General features: G+C 33.9%; 1 protein-coding gene across 5 annotated transcripts in view; it reads left to right on the top strand.

Annotated features, from left to right (window-relative positions):
* Positions 1–20,982, top strand: part of LOC111046519 (ubiquitin carboxyl-terminal hydrolase 34) — a 101,240-nt gene that overhangs the window by 17,976 nt on the left and 62,282 nt on the right. For 3 of the 5 annotated variants that reach the window (XM_039427286.1, XM_039427287.1, XM_039427290.1), the window contains 13 exons: positions 3,116–3,286; positions 6,394–6,438; positions 7,068–7,185; positions 7,600–7,711; positions 8,258–8,424; positions 9,444–9,627; positions 11,317–11,460; positions 12,394–12,532; positions 13,589–13,765; positions 14,304–14,431; positions 16,224–16,469; positions 19,452–19,753; positions 20,326–20,527. In XM_039427286.1, the coding sequence (XP_039283220.1) occupies positions 3,116–3,286; positions 6,394–6,438; positions 7,068–7,185; positions 7,600–7,711; positions 8,258–8,424; positions 9,444–9,627; positions 11,317–11,460; positions 12,394–12,532; positions 13,589–13,765; positions 14,304–14,431; positions 16,224–16,469; positions 19,452–19,753; positions 20,326–20,527 (2,135 nt within the window). The remainder of the gene's footprint in view (positions 1–3,115; positions 3,287–6,393; positions 6,439–7,067; positions 7,186–7,599; positions 7,712–8,257; positions 8,425–9,443; positions 9,628–11,316; positions 11,461–12,393; positions 12,533–13,588; positions 13,766–14,303; positions 14,432–16,223; positions 16,470–19,451; positions 19,754–20,325; positions 20,528–20,982) is intronic. The other 2 variants (XM_039427288.1, XM_039427289.1) reach the window with 2 other exon arrangements.

Here is a 20,982-nt window from a genome sequence, read left to right as displayed (position 1 = left end):
CATTTTCGCTTGAGCGACTATAGAACCGTTTTCGTCCGAACTAGCATCGGCCGAAAACTACCGAACGATCTCCCAACAAAGAAAGGAATAGATGCTCGTCCATTGCAACAAGTTCATACGGCCATGCACGGCCGTCTCCGGCTGATCAATTTTTCGATCCGAATTGAATGGGATTTTCCGGCTCTATCCGGCCGAACTAACTAGCCGAGCTGAGACAACAAAGTGTTCCCAACCTAAAATTGTTTCACAGTCTTGTTTGTTTTTGTTTTTTGAAGTTCTGTTTTATAAAGTTGTAACTATGGACAATGAAAAGTTGATAAGTTTGGTTCAATAGCATGTTCCATTGTGAGATATGCGAGACAAAAGATATCATCGTCGTGATGTTCAAATGAATCTGAACAAAGATTGCTTGATATTGAATAACTAATTTAGTGGATATTTGTTGAAGGTAAGATTATTGTAATGAATAAATTATTTACTGGATATTTGTTTATGAAAAATTTTGGTGGCTATGATAGTAGTTAATTCAATAATTGGCAACTAGACTGACGTAAACGGTTCCAATGGGCGACCATATTCGGCTGAATTAACGGCTGGCAGATTCGTCCGATCCAACGGCCGAACGGATCGGTTGAATATGGTTCCAGTGGACGGTTACCCTTAGGCCTCTTTTACACGATAGGAGACGTGCAACTTGAACACTGAACAGTGTTCACGTTTTTTGTCGAAGTACATTGAGTCGAATCGTGTCTTTCACATGGTGAACCCGAGCCAGAAACCACCTTTTGTCACGTCTTTTCCCCTCGAGGCAAGCATAAACCCGTTTGGATCGAGATACTAGCGGACAAATCGCCGCTTCCACATGGTGACTCCACGTCTCTTCGGTCATCACTTATTCTCAAAATCTATCTCTCTTGAAAATGAAGATAGAAAGATTCTGATTTTGGATTTGGATTCAGCGACCCCAAATTCCTTTGAAGCGTAAGTCCCGTTTTCGAAAATATCCGAAAACAAGGAAGTTATGGCTGTTTTTAATAAAGCATTCTATTATCATATAATTATACGGTAAAAACGAACAGGTACTGTACTATACAGTACGTATGTACTGTAGCTATTATAATACAACTTACACTGTATTCGTGTAGGAAATTTGGTGGGATATTTATCTTGATTTCTGAAAATACCCAAAAATAAGAGAGTAAAATAACTTTGAAAAACCAACGTTTTCCTGCCGATTGACAAAACAGATTAAAAATTATTCTAAGACATATTATGTCTTGAACTAAAAACGTGTAACAGATATCCAGATCACTATTCAAGCTATCAAGCTTTTCATAAATTTATTTGTCTCCCCATGGCATTAGGTTTGCGCCCAACGTTTTCACTTGAACATTTCTGTGATAATTATTGAATTATGATAGAACACATTATCGTATTGATCTTCTAAATCCAGTTATATGCACATCGATTTCCGCAAAATTGATTTTTACCGTTCCTATAAATTCTACCAGGTTCAGCGCAACTTGTTAAATATCATTATGTTTGATTCAACAGAATTCATAAGAACGGAAAAACATCGAACAACAAAAAAGCCGAAGTTTGTGTCGACGGTATACGACATAGAAAGCAAAAGCTCGCGCTTGGTTCATAGTTCTCGACTGAGGATTCAGCTCAGCGACTAAAATCGACAAGCCATGATTATGTTAATCACTACTCATATAATAATGAAAAGTATAGAACTGCTTTTTATCATGATACATGGTTTTCATTCTTTAATAAAAATAAAACGAGATTCCGGTGTCAAAACCATCAAAGTCGCCAGGCTGGTCTGGACTATTCATGACTTTCTCAGTATGCATTATCAACTCAGCAGTTCTAATACAAACACGGACATCAGTTTCGTTTTAGTTGGAATGGAATGACATTTTTTATTCTTTCAGTTCCTATTACCATAGATCGATTCAGATCACCACAATGTTTATACTACACCTGTTCTATACTAAACCTGTATATGTTCATAATAGATTTTTCTGATTGTTGCAAAGAAATAATTACTGGTATTTTGGAGTTATATTCAACTATTTGAACCTGATAAATTAGATTGTTGAATGACAATTGAAATTCAGTGAAGTTTACTTGTCCTTTTCCTCGTATTTTATTGGGTGATGAGTGGAGATTATTTATGAGTTCATATTTGGATTCATCTTTTCAAAGTTTTTTTTTTAACTTTTAAAAATTAAAATGTTCATGTTTAAACTTTTTAGTTGTTTGAAAACTTCTTAAAACCTTTGCCTCTCTCTTCGTGAGGCAGGAGTATTGTTATCTTTGTACGTTTACTATATAATCATATAATAATGGAAAGCTTTTTTAAAAACAGCTATAACTCCCTTGTTTTCAGGTATTTTTGAAAATGGGACTTACGCTTTAAAGAATTTGAGGTCGCTGAATCCAAATCCGAAATCAGAAATCTTCTATCTATATTCTTAAGGAAGTTGGACTTTCAGAAAAAGTGATGAGTCATCCTTTGAGCAAACGTCGGCGTAATTGTTAGATCCGTCGGATTATTTGTAAGAACCCCATGTGAAAGCACAGGAGAGCTGCGAAATATGAAACATGATCTTCCGTAATATGATCTTCAGGAGCCAGGATTCTGCCGTGTGAAAGAGGCCTTAGTCGTCGTCTCGGCTTTCCTGTCCGGAAATTCCTTTACTGCTCATTTTAATGATTCGTTCACTTTCACACACGCTGCATATGACGCATTTGAAGAACCCACTACAAAATAAATCTCTGATCGTCTGTTCATTGAAGTGAATCATTGAATCTCTGATGTCATTCAAGAATGTCATCAGGAAGATTGCAGAAAATAGGAAGAATGTCATCAATCTCTGATTATTCTATTATTTTATCAGAGATTAGACTATCGTTATAGACGTTTGTCTATTTTTATGAAAAACAATCATTTTTCACCACTTTATTGAGAAATTGCGTATCAATTGTGTAGATTTCTCATTCAATCATTATTATTTAGCCACCGTATCTATTACTTAGCATTGACCGGCCACTATAGCCTAGCCTACTGTTGCGGATTGATAATGGATTAATGAATATGTTTCAGAGCCTTGTGTTGGCTTCAGCTCTGATCAAAATAGTGTGGAACAGTAGCAGCTCGTGTAACGATGGGCCCGGATTCCTGAGTCTGAGCAAAGCACCGGTGGCAGCAGCACATAGGCGCTCCCGGCGGCTGTCTCACGTGCACATGAGCTCCTCCGATAACACCAATTCCGATGTAAGTCCATTCATTCATTAATACTATTCATTCATTCCATTCATATTATATTTATATTTTTCTGATAGATTAATATTTGTTCAGGGAATAACCCCCATAATCTAATGCATTTTAATGACTTCAATATTAAACCTTGTAAGCTTATTTCGGTCTGGATAAAATAGTTTGATTTTTAACATATTGTTTTTCTTGGTTTGGCTTTGCAGACTATTCTAGAATGAGGTCAATATGTTCCATTTTAGTTTAAACGTAGATAGATCAGTTGTTTGTTAAAAACCGGAATGAAACATTAAATTTATCTATACTATGGCCCGGTTGCACAAAAGCCGGTGAAATTTTAACCGTGATTAATTTCACGAGAACCAATCAGAGTAGCCGTCTTATCAAAAATACTCTGGTTCTTGTGGAATTAACCACGATTAAAATTTAACCGGCACTATATAATATAAAAGTAGAAATTGGCTTATACATGTGCGGGATACGAAATACATGTTTGACGTACATGATCATCAGTCTGAACTACTGAATTGATTAACTTGAAATTTTGCATGAACATTCTTAATTTTACCGAGGGTTATTTTGTTAATAACTTTGGTGTAAACACAGCTTTATAGGCCTTTTTCATTTTTATTAATGATATAGTTTTTATAATTAAATTTATTAAATTTGTGTAAGATAAAAGCCCAATCAAATAGTTTTTCTATTTTAAATTATTACAGTTGTTGATACCTTTAATATCAGCATGGTACTATGAAACTAACTTCAATCTGTTTGTGCTTTTAACTGACTGTTGCGGGCGGAGCACGGGTAACATCTGATCGTAATAGATAGATGCAACCATACCTTCATGTAATCGTAGATTAGTGTGAAACATAGTAGGTTCATATGGCCCTATTTATGCATCACTGTAACCCGCAATTCAAGCTCATCATTGAGTGCACTCTTGTATAGATGGTTTAGTTTGGAGGATAGGGTTGGCTAGTGACGAGGATGTATATGGTTGGCTTCCCTGGAGGTTAAAACAGAGAGGAGAGAAACAGAGCGCATGCACAGTACTTTATGCCCTCACATCGCTGCAATTTGAACCCTACTCTTGTGACTGAACTTACTTTAATAATAGTTCAGTAAATTATTTCGTTCTATTGGAAAAACACAAAGCTTGAATTTGTTTTAGTAGATGATAGAGTTTTGGATTGTTTTAGAGAACGGAGTAGCAGTACAATTCAATCATTAAAATAAGATTTAAAAAGTTTGAAATGTATATTATTCATCGATTATTTCTTGAATTGTATTGGGTAAAGTGATTCTCAGTAGCTGGAATTTATCGCCCAGAACTATTGATTCTCTGAAAAGTGGCTGCTAGCCCCCCGGCGGTCCCTGTAAACGTAACTGACAGTTATGAGATGCACTTTAAAATTATTTTCCGGTGGCTCGGAACCCAGGCTCAATTGTGGTGTATCTTTCATTTTCATCTCTCTCCATTACCGGAGCCCAAGCATGACCCCCATGTAGACATTATCCTCAGAATAAAATATCGTGAAGACATCATCCTCAGGTTATTGTATTGTAATCCTGACCATCGTTATAGGAAAACGCTGTCGATTCATAGTAAGTTTTGTAGATTAAATTATTCCAGCTTAGTCTTTTGAGAATAGCATTTTAGTATGGGTAACGTAGAAATTGAATGGGAACATTAATCTAGTCTACATTACGAACAATATATTCTATTGTTTCCTACCCACATTTTTTTTACTAAAACATACACGACAATACTTGACTATTTTATATGCTCTTATATGTTTTGCACGTCATTTATCATTTACCATTCAAACGTTTTTAATATCCTTGATCTTTGATCATTCAACTGTAATAATATTCTGATTTTTAATATTTTCCATATTATCCTTAATACTTTCATTACTCATTCACAAAATCTGAACACATCCATCATATTCATTTCATCTCATAAAAATTCTAAAAGTAACAATATTTCTTCATCATAAAAATCGCTATCTTCATAACTAAAAATCGCTTTGATTATACTTTCTAAGGGTAGGGCTATACAGGTGAGCAATCGTGAATGAGCAACTAAATCTGAACAGCTTGTTTATTAAAAACGTACTCTAAGGTTTCATTTATTAGTCCAGTCAAGGAAAGGTTATAGAGGGAAAAGTTGAGAAGACAATTTTTGACCCCGCAGTTCTGTTAATGGTAGTAAGGAGGTGAACATATCAAAAGTCCCCACCCCTACCCACTGTGCTAAGGGGGTGGAGGTGGTTCAAAGGTAACACTTTTTGGTTTCTCGCATGAAACTCAAAAACTATGTATCCTAAGGACTTAACTGTCATATAACAAATTAAAGCTTATATAATTTCCTACAATATTCATTGTACAAATTTTTTCATATCTCCTCAGGTTTTCGAGATATCCGCTGTTGAAGGTGTGGCATTTTGAAAAACCACCATTTTTTTTATTTTTGTTCTTATAACTTTTCAAAAATCGATGGGAAAAATCCATGTTGATCATGAGCTTATAGAGCATTGAATTCTCTTCAATTTGATGTATAATTTCACACTTTTACGAATCTCCCTACACCTTTTGCAGCAGCTTTAGTGTTGAATATGAAATCTCCATTTTTGCAACAATAGACCAAGTGACAAAGGAATTTGGAGGGAATGTTTTAAACAAAATTTTTGACTTTGCAGCTTTGTTGAGACTAGTTAGGAGGAGAACATATCAAAAGTCCCCATTCCTAACTCATGTGCTAAGGGGATGAGGGTGGTTTAAAAGTTGAACTTTTCAGCGTTTCGCTTCCACGCTCATATCTTGAGAACTATGCGTTCAACCGACATAACTAACTATTCAAAAATGAAGCTTGATAAATTCTCTACACTTTTTGTTCAGTGTAGATACTTTTCCCTCTATACCTTTTTTTGAGCATTCATTGCCTGGACTATATTATAACCGATACATTTCAAGATTAACCATCAGCTGTTCCAATTTGGTTTAAACTTCACATACCGCTCACATGTACAGTCGTACCTAATGCATAATATACAAATTAATAAGTAACATTAAAATGCGTGCTTTGCCTTTATCCTTTCTAGAATATCCATGAGAATGCTTTAATTTCACTACCGACAAAGTCTACGGTAAGCTATTTTCTTTCGATTTTGATGAACATTTTAAAAACTGATTGAAGGTGTTCAGCAGTATAACTGCAATTTTAATATTATTTCCCCACCTACAATCCAAAAAATTATGTTTTAAAAGTTTTATTCTATGACAAACCTTATTTATTGTAGACATCACTAATAACATTATTTTCAAATATTGGTTCACTGTATCTCATATCATACAAGTCTAGATAATTCGATTTCTTTATAAATACTTCCAATTGCATCACGTATCCATAATTATTTATGATCTTGCATAATATTATATTTCGTAATGGGTGTATTTCAAGAGTTTCTTATGCCATAAAAATTATCAGTTTTTTAGTCTGTACATGGAGTATTAGTTCTCAATTTAAAAAAAATTGATAAGTCATTTCATGATAGATTACTTGGATCAGTGATTATTATTCACAGTAAATGTAATGTGAATAATAACATGCCCCCCAACATGTTGTTCCCCAACATGCAAATTTCTTCACTTATGTCCTAACCAAAGTTGAGTGGCGCTGTATTAGATTCAAGTAGATGTTTTGCTCAAAACTCATTAAATTCAGGGTCTGATTTTATTCGAAAAATCTTATATTTTGTTTTTATGTATTCTGCAGGGAGACTCTTCACAAGGAAGTGATGGTCATAAGAGTGAGAGTGAAGCTAGCGAGTGTCCCAAGAGAAAAAAGAGGAAGATTGAGAAGGCAGTGGTGCCTGAAGATGACACCAGTGATGGTATGTCTTCTACTTTACAATTTTCCATTGATTGCATAATAATTGAAATCGACTAATGAAAAACGGTTTGTGAGATTCAAATATTTTATTATTCAAGGTAAAACGTAAAAATCACTCTACCTTCTTCCAATCTCATGGATGTGATTACATCATAATTATGATACCTTTATGTGATAAATTATTTATATTTATTATTTATATATTTATGTGGGAAAATTATTTTGCAGTTTCTATTATATGATCCTAATCATAAATTGCCACATTTTTATACTTTTTCAAACATTTTCGAAATCATAGACACATTTCTTCACCATTTAGAATAATATTTTGTATCTAATGTTGAAAATACATTTTCTATTAGACATTTGTTACTGTGTGTCTTTTCATTTCTAATGTATGTAATTTCTTGTACAGAGAGTATAAAGATCGAAGAAGTTATTAACCCGCTGGGTGATGGAGAGACCCGTAAAGGATCACCAAAACAAGCGAGTAAAGTCAGGAGAAGAATGAAAGCATCTCAAGATCCGTAAGTTTTTATTCCGTTTGAAAATAATAAAGCCATAATAATAAATTGTAACAATTGACTAGCAAAAAAATGTCAAGTAACTTGTTTGAAAAATAATTTATAACGAATTTTTACTTCCTCTTCTTTAATTATAATCAACCAGGGAATATTTTCGAATGTGTATTATGAATTGTGAATAAATAAATTAAATATTTGATAGTATTTAGGCAACTTTGTGTCTGCTTTTATTTAGATTGTATCTAATTGATTTTCCAGGTCTCTGACATTTCTAGACGACTGTTTTAGGCGGATTCTGCTACGGACACCCCATGTACAGTTTTGAAATGTTTATTGAAATTACAAAAAAAATTGAAGGGCATTGAAATCTGAAGAGACATTCATTTTCGGTTCGAAAAATTATCAAACTAAAACTAGGAGAACCGTACAAAAGTTTTAAAGCTTCTTTCAACAATGCAACTTCATTCTATTGAATGCAACCTGTAATATTGAGAACGACTTATTCTGTATTTCTCTATTCACATTATTCTCTTTTTTCTATGTATTCAGGAGGCAGTGTCAAAAACATAAGATGCATGTGAAACAAGCTAGAAGGAAGGCCAAGATTGATAAAGTAGATATGGAATCCAGTGAAGAGGAAGCCATTAGATCCAATAACACAAAATTGGAGCATAAAAATCCGCCGTCCAATAGAAATAGGAAAAACGTTTCAGCAGGTTTGTTGAACATTTATAATTCCGAAACTATAATTTCCACTTCTAATTATGTATTTATTATTTTTTATTGACAATATGATTGTAATTTTTGACAGTATGCAACTCAGTGTGGCAGTGATTCATATGAATCAGCTTCAATTTCAAATTTCAGCTTGATTATGCAGTTGAGAATACATTGTGAAATAATCTAATCATCAGTTTCTATTTTAGAAAGAATTAAGAAGATTGTTGATCAAAATTTCAAATTCCAAATTTCATCTGAATTGTGCAGTTCAAATATTATTGCGAACAATAATCGTATCATTAGATAGTGCATTCAATTCTAATGTACAATCAAGAATATTATTGATCAATATTTAAAATTACCATCATACTTTTATTTTTGGTAAAATATGTTTACCTGGTTTGGATAGATCTGAATGGTGCTTAAATTATAATTTAAGTTGAAGTTATAAATTTGATGTGACCTATTATTTGATTAGACGTAGTGGGACTTGGGCCCGGTTGCACAAGTATGTAACATTGATTCAATGATGGTTAATTGCTAAGAGAACGTTCAGAGATGCGGAAGACGTATTTAGTTAGCACTTAATCACAGTTAAAATTCAACAGTCTTGTGTGCAACCAGTACATTTTATTTATTGCAAAAACGTTTCTTTTCAGCACATCCTTTTTCAGTATCACTCTTATTGGCTTATCAAGAATTGCAATCTTTCCGTCTTCAATGCAGATTACAATATATACAGGATTATACGCAGATAAATAAATTTACAAGTATGAATTCGAGAAAATTAAACTATACAAGACTAGATTCAATTTGAAACTACTATTATGTTATATTGTTTGTATCTACACAAAATGGCGGAGGTTTGAACAGCTAAGCGTTCATTCTTGGAAGAGGATATCCTTCCCCTTAGCTCTCTACCAAAAATATGGTAGATGACAGATATATTGACATATTATGTCTCCCAAACAAAGTAGGTTCCTTTTATTATTGTTATATTTGAATGATGTTACAGAAAAACTGAAAGCGAGCGAAAGAACAAAAAAGGAGAGCGTGAAAATGGAGGAATGTTCGGATGATAACGAGGAAGAAGACGATGAGGATGATGACGAGGATGATGATGAAAGTGACTCTGAAGAGGAAGCGGGCACACCGGCCAAGGCTGGCGTCAGCCAGGAAGTTCCCAACATAGTCCTAAGGTGAGGTCTGGCCCCTCATCTCCACTGCATTACTCTTCGCATGAGCTATAAACAGTCGGATCAATGGAGATCTGAAGGGTCGATTGGATACAGATTAATCTTTATCAAAGCAATTTCTTTCAATGATCTTGAACTTTTTGAGGGTTTCTGTGAAGTAACTCACCCTTCAGTTTATCAATTGAAAATGAGGTGTTATATAAACATAAATGTGAGCATTGCATATCTTCCACATCTTTGTGAAGTTATTTCATACCTTTCAATATTCAAATGCATTCATCTTGAACTTTAAGGCAGTGGCGACTCCTCTTAAGGTTGCACAACCCCAACAAATCAGGCAACAGAAAGAGAATTTCTTTTTTTAACGTCCTAAGAACACCTCAATTTTATGGTCAAATTAAATTGACCATTGCCTTCGTATCGATAGTCGATTCGATAGTAGTAAGCCTATCACACTTCAGACGACAGATCAAAAGTTGAAAAGTTTCGTTTGATTTGATTCGAGGATATGTAAGTGATTGTGTAATAAACGAAAGGTATATTTATTCTATTAAAAATGTATTGTATGATTCATATGAGTTTAATAGCAATTGAGAATGAAATTGAACTTGGGAAGTTTGGAAGACCTCCAAATCTTGAAAACTCTTCTACACAAGCTGTAAAATTGGGTTTGCGTTAACGTGTAAGTACAAGTGGAAGTGGCAGTTGAAAATATATATTTGTGCTGTTGTATTTCCAGGCTGATAGATGTAAAACAGTTTTAGGTTTCCTATTTCTATTGTATCGTTTGAATCTTAGGCCTATTCATTTCCTTGTTATCTCTTACAGTGACTTGTAATTTATCTTGAGAAACTTTTATATAACTCAAGTTACATGTGATGACAATCTAATAATCCCAATTTATTAAAATTGCTTTCTTATTTACTATGAAAGTTAGGATTGATATCTGCAACCTCCAAACTATATTCACACCAGCCGCCACTGCTTTAAGGTAATTCGGATCGTATCTTAGCATGTCTACAAAGATGTACAGTGCATGTTGTAACTTGTCTACAGCATGTACAAAACTTGAGTTAAAACTCATTAACTCCCTGCAATGTTGATAGGTCTCCTATTCTAATATATTTGTGTTTCTATCAACCATTCCATTCTGTGTTTTTCTTTCAAGTTGATTCATGTATCGGTGTCCCTAGACTTATGAATAAATGGATTTTATTTCCTCCAGTAGTGACATTTACAAATAAATGCATAATAACTTGACTGATCAATTTTTCCAGTAAGTGTGATCAGTGTTGAAAACAAAAGAACAGTTAATCTCATAAAAACATAAATGTGTCTGTGACCAGTCTACAGCATAAAAAATATTTTCTCAAATCAGGTACTGCCTGCAAATTGATATATAACAAAAAATGAATACGTGTTCAAGTATTAAGTTGCATGCAGTACCTGATTTGAGATCAGACTCAGTCACATAGTAAACAAAAATATCATTTATAAAACAAACAAAATTAATTTCATTCAATATAGTACTTCTGGCAGAAATAACTCTTGAGTTCAAAGCATGTATGCTTCACATCATATTGTAGAGGATTTATGGGGTAACTTGCTCTAATCCACTTCAGATCATGTGTTGAGAGTTTGTCGGTGTGCGTCTATCTAATGTAATTTTGCATGTGGGTTTTTGTTATTCAGACAGGGGAACACAGAATTCATTCAACTGGTTGGCGACCAATCGTCACCTGACTCTGGCCAGGGTGCTGTTATGACCGAGCTAGCCAGCCTCGTTCAAGGCTCGCACAATTCAAACTCTTATATTCGAACATTCCAGGCCTCACAGTTAGTATTTATCACTTATACTTCCCTTATACTATGTGTGTGTTTGAAAAGTTTCATTTGTCAGATATTATGTGGCATAATATCATATAAGTTCATTTTTCATTGATTGTAGTCTCTATTATTGATGAGGATTTTATTGATCTGATTTTTATAGGTTTGCTTGAGACTACTTCAAGAAATGGTTTGAATGCATAGAAATATATCTGCTTCAACTAATATTATTTACTATTTGCATTAATATCCTCAGTCTAGATGGGGTGTCAGATTATTGGAAAATAGTACGATTGCTGGTCAAGTTTGCATTTGTTATGGGGACGTAATTCATTATCATAGTTCTCATTGATGTTCCAATAATTCAGTAAATTTAATTATAAATATGTATATATCCATTGTTTGTTTGAGATTTAATAGGTAGATTGAGTCAACAATCAACATTTTTGAATCAGTTCATGATTGGCATTTCCAATGTATGACTTATTTGATATATTTTTAGAACACTATTTTTCATTTTAAATTGAAAATGTAGATATTATACTTAGATCATGCATGCATGCATGATAATATCATCATAATAATCTCATCATAATAATCTCATCAAGGTTTGGTGAAGATTATTAAAACCCGCTGTAATAAAATTTATCATTTAGTTACGAGTACCATGATAATTGATTTGCTAAAATCACTGACATTAGTAAAATAAAAGACCAATTACAACAAAGAAATAATACAATTCTAAAAATCCATTCGTAGGCTGTATTTACATTGATTAATTTAGAAATACATTCTATTCATTGGTGATCATGCTTTAAGAGTATGAGAAGAGTAACCAAAATAATTTCTACAAAAGGCTACTTACCTTTGTTTTTATTTTCAACAATTTTTATAGATAATTTCTACAAAAGTTAATCATTGTTTGCTTTCTATTTGCAATAGTGAAATGATGGATGAAATGCTGAGTCCTGAGGAAGGCAGTCTGTCCTCTCGTATGAGCAACAAGTCTGAGAAGAATATGGCCGATTTCGATGGAGAAGATTCTTGGAACGAGTGGAGACAACTGGAAATTGATGCCAAGGTAAAACTGTCATTCCTGATCTATTAGTAGAGCTGTTGAACAATCGATTGGTAGCTGAAAAATCAATAAATTTTGCTTATGGGTTAATATATTTGGATTTACATAATTCCTGGCATTTGTATTTACTTGGTAATATCAAGTGTGGCAAAATTGTGACTGGAGGAATAACTTGCACAGAGAATTAATAGCGCTTTAAACTAGTATTTACGGGTTTTTTATTGTATGCATCTGGTTTTCAAATAGACGACCCAATATAGATACAATTTTTGTCAATGCTTAAAATTCCAATGATGTGTAGAACTATGCTCCATAAATCGCTCAATCATTTTATTTTAACCTGCACTTTTTTACTTATAAATTTTCTTCAATGTTTTGTTGTTCAATGTTTTATAGATTTTTGCGAATAATTGAACTTTTAAAACTTTACGAAACAGTTTTGGTATGCTAAAAGGATCGTATTGACTCATGAGGTCGTAAGGGTCTCATGACTCAGTTTGTTCTGTATAGCAATAATTTGGGTATTTTTCAAATTGACCACTGAATTGTTCGAAAATAATTTCAAAACTATCATTATGAATATATTTTTAGCACATAGCAGAAAACATTTTACAGTTTTATAATACTAATTTGAACAGGAAACACGACACAGATAGATTGAAAACACTTAGAAACTTCGGAATTTTCGGTGGCTTAGCCAACCTTCCTCAGTGAACTGGATGTAGTGAGTGGTGTTGTTGTTCAGTTCGAATTCCAACAGCCAAGACCACAGAGCACGCGGTGAAGACGAATGGAGTAGTAGGGACCACAGAGCACGCAGTAGAGACGGATGGGGTGAAAAGGGGGTACAGATTGAAGGGGGTTACAAGCGGGAGATTTCAAATTTGAGTTATTATAGATTTCAAATTATGAATATATTGATGTATACAATATTTAAAATATTAAATTTGTGTAATAAAAACATTTCATGGTGAATGCCTGTTAAATCCTCCATAAGTGTAATTTCATTCTTTATAAACGATATAATAGAAATATTTGTTATCGTATATTTTTTTGCAGGCTCATATGGCTCAAGAAACGTTGGCCGATATTGAAATCCACAGTAGATTCAATAAAATATCCACAATGGTTGGCGGACTACAGGAATTGGCTCCAATATTATCGCAGTTCAACCTGGAGAATGTCTGTAAGCCGGGAAATACATTGCTGTGGGATCTCATTCAAGATGATAAAATTGTAAGTACTATACACATTCAAGTTCATTACTGTTTATGAGTATTTGTAATGAATAATGTATTAGAATTCTATTGCCTTTTCCTGAATACAATATATTAAGTTAGCAATCTCTCCTTTGTAGCATTCATCCAATCCTATCTAATCAATGAATCAATTTGGAATTGTGACAGAGAATGTTGTTTCAAGTAATAATAAATCATTACTGCTGAATTCACTTCTCCATTTATTTGATTCAGGAAATTTATCAGCTTACATGACTTATTATCTGTATTTGTGTAACCTCTAGTGCTGTGAATTCAATTCCTCTAATCTGAGACCAAAAGTTTCTCATTCTCATATCTGCTTTCGTTCAACTGTCAAGTCACATAATTGGAACCTGTATTGTGAAGCACGCTTATATTGTACAATGTAATGTAGCAATATGAAGTCGTTTTCATCACTAAATTGTATATTTCGTTGAGAAGGAATATATTATTAGTAATACATTTTTATGAAGTGTTTTACTATTTCTTTTAAATCAAAATTATTTTTTTCACAGGGTCTTCTTGGAGAAGGCCTAGCTTTGGAAGCTGAGAAGGCACTTTGCAATCTACTGTGCTATAATTCTGATAAACTCATACGGATGAAATTTATTGAAGGTTGCCTTGATAATGTTGCAAAAAACTGGTAAGTTGAATTTCATCAATACAGTCAAATCAAATAAAATTCATATGTAATGGAATAAAATAACAAGTAGGCAAGATGCAATAAAGATACAATTGGTTTTAATAGAATTCATGATCAATGATAATTTAATTTTCTCAAGCAGAATATTACTCCGATATTATGAATAGACGATCAATAATTTTTTCCCCAAGCATAATATTACTTGTTTGATAATTTTAATTGACCGAGCGAAGTGAGGTCTAAGATTCAAGTCGACGGTTTTGCATTTCTCTTTATGTTTATATGTTTTTTTGTTTATGTTTATATTTTTATGTTCCGCATTTACAGCGAAACGCAGCAATAGATTTTTATGAAATTTGACAGGTATGTTCCTTTTTGAATTTTGCATCGACGTATACATACGGTTTTTTGCATTTTAAGGATAATACAAAAGGAAAAGGAGTCTCCTTTGAACGCCAATATTACCGTAAAAATAAAGCTGCGTTTACACCATAGTTATTAACAAAATGTTAATAACTTAATCCTTATAGATTCTATTAGATTGAACAGAACTCATCATTCACTCATGATGAACATATTTGTTTGTCAAGTTCCGTTCAATCTAATAGAATCTATAAGGATCAAGCTATTAACATTTTGTTAATAACTTTGGTGTAAACACGGCTTAAGACTTTAGAATATTATCCATCATAAATCAGCTTTCTAGTGGACTATAATACTACCCGTTCAAAAACATCGAACATCTTGAAAATGTATCGTTCCATCAACGTTAGTAGGCAGTTGCAGCCAGACCTGATAACAGTGTTCACACTCACATTCCGGGACGACACGTCACAGTACGATAGGACAGTAAGCTCTATGTTTATTTAGGATTTTTTCTAGACATTTCAAATTGATAAATTATTTATTAATTTTTGAGAAAACAACAACAGGTCAATGTAACTTACTGAGCGAGGTATACTGTTCACAGAACTACTAGTAGCAAGTATGGATATATAGTTTGCAAAAGTTTTCTCAAATCCAACTAAGGGTGTGATCACATTGAATTCAGTGGTTGCGTTCAGTGTGAGCAGCTACATGCTAGTTACAACGTGTTCCAATGACACTTTCTCATGCATGATCTGACATGCACTAGCGCATATAATGTGATCACAGCCTTGGTAAATGTTAAGGGCCTGGAACGATCTGCAGTCAGCGTTCAGAGAGGTATTAGGTATATACAGTCCATAACTTTGATATTTTTTATCTATATCCTCCTGAGATCGCTCTCTGTGTGTCAAGACCCTTTCACTTTCCAGACTACTGATTTCAATATCTTATGTATTATGTAATGTTTTCATAGCATGCTTTTAACTGCTTTGACATGCTTCATTCATATTAGCAGAATCTTATTCTTTGAAGGTAAATACAAAGTTCTCCTGAGAAACCACATAAATCAGGCTTGTAATCTAACCTATATAGAGAAGCCTGACTTATGTGGTTTCTCAGGAGAACTTTGTATTTACCTTCAAAGAATAAGATTCTGCATTAACCCAATTTTGACCAAAAAATGACTTATATTGTTTCTGAAATGACCCGTTCATTTATTTTCTATATTTCATACAGACAATAAGGGGAAACCATTTTCTTCCGGTACATGACTGAATATCTTGGATTTTTAAGTATAAACTTTCTTAAATATGTCAACTCTTGCATTAGTTATACTAATCATTGAAGCTTAAGTCATTCAATTCATCCATTCTTATTGTTGGTTATTTCATTTCATATTATTGTCACACTGTTTGTTTTACAGGTCGGTGGTAGTTTCGTTGAGGATGTTACCAAAGCTGTTCACATCATTCCAGCAACTGCGCGGCGGAAACATGGAGACCAACCATGTGACTTTGTGGGCGATGCAGGAGCATTCCATGATGGATAGGTTTTTCGAAAATCTAAGAGTTGTCACTTCCAAAGGGCCTATCCCTCTAACCCATGTTCAAGTTCGATTACAATTCCTGACACACATTTATTCGCCATTAGGATTACCAGATAATATAAGGTGAGCTATTACTCCATTCTAAAGACGTACTTTTACTTTCATTGACACTGAACCATGTTCTGTGATTATTCAGTTCAGTTTTCATTGCCTACTCTCTGATTGGTGATTTGTCGGTGGAAGAGGTGGGTTTTATTGCCTCAACTTGGCCCACATTACTTTTAATTTTATAAAGTGTAAATAAAATTACATTTATCTAATAGATCCACTCTCATGGGCGCATGTTTGTTAACATCGTCTCTCGGCTCGAACAACTGACTGGAGAATACAATTCTTTACTTGAAATAGCCTACTTGTGTAATTCGTGTAAAAGATGTTTTTATCTGATGGGTTATATCTACGAAGACGAAACCTTAGCGCAGGAGTTATCGTGCTTGGTTTTTTGGGCTGTTCTTCGTGCCCTAAAAGATTCGTGCTAAAGCACGATCTGGACTCTAAGGGCCGGTTTCCGAGCTCCGGATCTATAAGTTCTGGACTTACAGAGTCCAGGACTGAAATAAGCTCTTGGGTCTAAATTGACTTTCTGAGTCACGATTTTATCTTCTAAACTCCGGAGTCTATCAAGTTCTCGACTTATTTGAGTCCAGGACTTTAACACATTAAACGTGAGGGAAATTCACAATATTTTGCTGTTGTTTTGTTGGCATTATAGCAAAACAGAAACAGCTGATTACAGCGGGACAATTCAAATGAGCATGCTCTCCAAACTATATTGTAAAAATACGTTCCGATGTCTTTGTTGGCTTATTCAAAGCAAAACCTTTGAAAGGTGAATGAATAAACATTTCATTTTACGTTATGCTATTATTGATCATTGATCCTAACCAGTGATTTTGGAATAAAAATTTCATTAGGCTATTGAGTTTGAAAACGTATTTGTTTTGAAAAAACTGGAGTAATAATTTATTATTGTTATTATTATTAATATGTTGAATATGACATTGAATAATAACAATAAAAAAGGCAAAAGGCAATAAGAACAATTTTTCAAACGAATGTAATTGAGCACTGCAGGCCTCTGTTTCTGGAAAACAAAATTTTTACAGTAATATCTATATACATCTTGGAAACTATAATACTAGCAAAAAACTCAAATCCACCTTTAAGAGGCAATCAACATAGCTGCAACACAAGAAATAAGACCAATATGAATATCACTCGGCACCGACTAGATAAATTTCGAAGATCTCCAATTTGCACAGGATCACGATTCTTCAACCTTCTCCCGCTACATCTCAAAACTATTGAGAGCAAAAAAATTATTTGTCTCAGAATTAAAAAAATACTTGATTGTAAGGCCATATTATGCAGTTTCTGAATATACAGAGGAACATACTTTCCAGCACTTGCGAAAATAAACTATTAAGATTTGACAATTAGATTATTTATATTAAAAATAAATATTTTTTTTTTATTTATATCAAATTTTGATATTGAGATTAATAATAAAACTTGACAATTCCCCGGTCAATTGACTGTGGCGAAGAACTGAAACTGAACTGAACTGAACTAAACTGATTCAGATTGGAATATAAATTCCAAGGCAATCCTTGTATTATTTTGCTTGAACATTTTTAGGTTACAGTATGTTACAGTCGTAAAATGAGGTTAGTTTCTTACGCATATTTCTGATACAATTTCATTCCAAAATGAACTTGCAAACTGTAAATTAAGAATTTAGATGGACTAATCCAAATAATTTAGGTATTCCATGATATCTATTTGGCTTTTTATCGACTCCAAAACAATAATGAATCGTGTTTGCTCAGTTAAGTCTAGAACTTGAATTTAAACCCTACCCATGTTTTAAAATCATGCTGTTTTAAGTCCTGGACTTTAGGACGATTATTGCAATCAATCAACTTCTTTATTCACACATTGTTGTACAGAAAGTTAATTGTATCAAATAGTGTATCGTCAAAAATAAAATAAAAACATAGAACATAAAACATATATGCCATACAGTAGGCCACTACATCAATCATGTATATTATTGTAAGGTTCCTAATACCTGTAATTACCTGGGTTTCATATTAACTTCATTTGATTTATCATTCACTTTATTGCTATCATTTTTTGAGCTTGAATTTGAAAACTTGAGCCATATGATCTGATATGAATGTTTCAGTTTTATATTCATTTGTATGTATATTAGTAATAACATTATTGATGCATGTATTACTTGCCGACCGGGTAACCTCATTAATAGTTTGGTGCAAATCAAATTGATGCAATACATTTTTAAAGCATTTAGTCAGAGAGCTATCCATAAGAAAGTTTACATTGAAATCCCCCAAAATACCAATTCTGAAACCAATTCAAATCTGATGATTCTTTCTCAACCATAAGAGAAAATTTATCTAAGAAAATACTCAGATCTCCACTAGGACGTCTGTGTACCCCAATGACCATAACAGTTTCTTTCTTTTTGTGAGATTAATCTTGCAGCTGCTAATTCTATGTGTCCCTTCACACTTTACTGTTCTGTGTCAATTGGTGTGCATTTCAATGCAACATCCATTAACCTAGTGCTCACAAATAGAGCTACTCACCCTTTGTTCCTTTCCCTTCTACAAAAATTAGCACCAATCTCCATATTCTTCAAATTAATCAAGTCTTTAATTTCATTTCTCACTCGTAGTAGGCCTACCTACTTGTAACATCAGGCCACACAACTGCCATAAACACGTCATAACCACTGCGGCCTTAGATGTAACTGTAGATTTATTAAGAATTAATAAATTACTGACAAATCAGAGACAATTCTGTAATATTATTTTACTATAATACTTGGTTGATGAAAATATTCATGGCTTTACAATATGTAGGTTGAACATACATTGATGAACAATAGTAAACAAAATATAACAATGAAATATGACAGCAGCAAACATTATTGGTAATTGACAAAAAAATTTTACGAAAACTGAAGTAGGCTATGCTGTTGAATAAAAATGTTTATATAATGTTGGTGTTGCGTTGCAGACTGAGTGTTGAGGAATTGGACGCACTGTGGAGCTGCCTGACGGCGGACCGGTTGTCATGCGACGAGCTGTTCGGCTGGCTGCTACGGCAGGCGAAAGCCAAGGACGCGCATGCGCTGCACGTGGACACACTGGGCCACCTGTACACGCGCAAACTTCCCTCGCTCGAGCCCGAGACCATTTCGATGACGGCGCTCAGTCTCTACCAGCAGCTGTGCAACATGGCGCGGCTCGCCTCCGCCCACCTCGATCACGCGCCCATCGACCATCTGTGGCGCATCGCGCTCAGGGCCAACAATACTGGTGAGCTTACTCGTATGATGCGATCAAAGTATTCATCTTTTATAATCATCAAAACCCTCGCGAACTAAGAACTGGCATCGCATCTCTTCCCAGCTCGGGAATGATTGGATTTCTCGAAAGGGTTTAAGAACAACAAAATAGTGAGATTCCCAAGAGCCTTAATATGCAAATTTAGGCATAATTAATTAGAGTTTTACAAAAAAAGTGAAATTGGGAACGAAATTTGACACTTTTTAACGGGATAAATAATATTATATACGATAAGAGAAGAAAAGATATGTTGAATTTGAATTTAGGATTTCAAACTTGTATTACAGTTTGTGATAGTTGAATTTAGTAGAGCTCAAAAAGCTAAACTTGAATTGATCATCTGCAAAGCTGGAAAATATTCCACGAGATATTTTAAACTCACATATAATTGATGATTCTTGTAATATTCTCAATCATGTCATTATAACAAAGGAAACTTGAACTTTCATTCATTTATCAAGTTATTACACGCTACTAAAACTGTTCTATTTACCAAATACTTTTGAGGTGGTATAATTTCTGTTCAATATTGTTTGGTGTAGATGTGAGCATGGCGGCAATCCAGTACCTGAACAGCTACTACATGGGCCGGCAGCTGGAGCAGGAGAGTGAGTTTGTGTCGCAATGCATGGGTCATTTGGCCGATGCCACCCACGACCTCGCCACCAACGAAGAGGCCAGTCTGCTCTGCATTCAGCGGGCACTCCTTCTCTTGAAGACCCATCTCGAAACTTTCAAGAAACGGTAACGTTCAAATCATTTTTCTATTATTATTATTATTTGTTTTGTGTAACTTTTATATGTATACAGTCATAATCAACATAATATTAGTTTTATATTCATGCTATTGTGAGATCCACGTTATAATGACAGTATTTGATTAACATTGGTATTCATATTTATTTATGGCCGTCCTTTCTTACTGCGATGCTATTCTTGTCTATCATTTCGATAAAGCAGATAGCGATATCCTTTTCTAGCTCCGCCATGTTGCCAGATCGTTTCTAACGATGTAGAAATAGAATTAACAACATATAATATAGGTCTATTATTGACATTGTATTAACAGTATTTGAAAAATATTGATGTATGGTGCTGAAGAAAGTTTAGAAATGTGAAGAGGAATCGTTTTTGAAAAAAGAATGTCTTTCAAAGAGCAAAATACTGACTGCTTTGATTTGAAGGTTTTTTGAAAGACA

The sequence above is a fragment of the Nilaparvata lugens genome, chromosome 4, assembly GCF_014356525.2.
Source record: "Nilaparvata lugens isolate BPH chromosome 4, ASM1435652v1, whole genome shotgun sequence".
Classification (NCBI taxonomy): Eukaryota; Metazoa; Arthropoda; class Insecta; order Hemiptera; family Delphacidae; genus Nilaparvata; species Nilaparvata lugens.
Note: the sequence above shows the minus strand (reverse complement) of the source record. Positions and strands in the feature narration are given on the sequence as shown.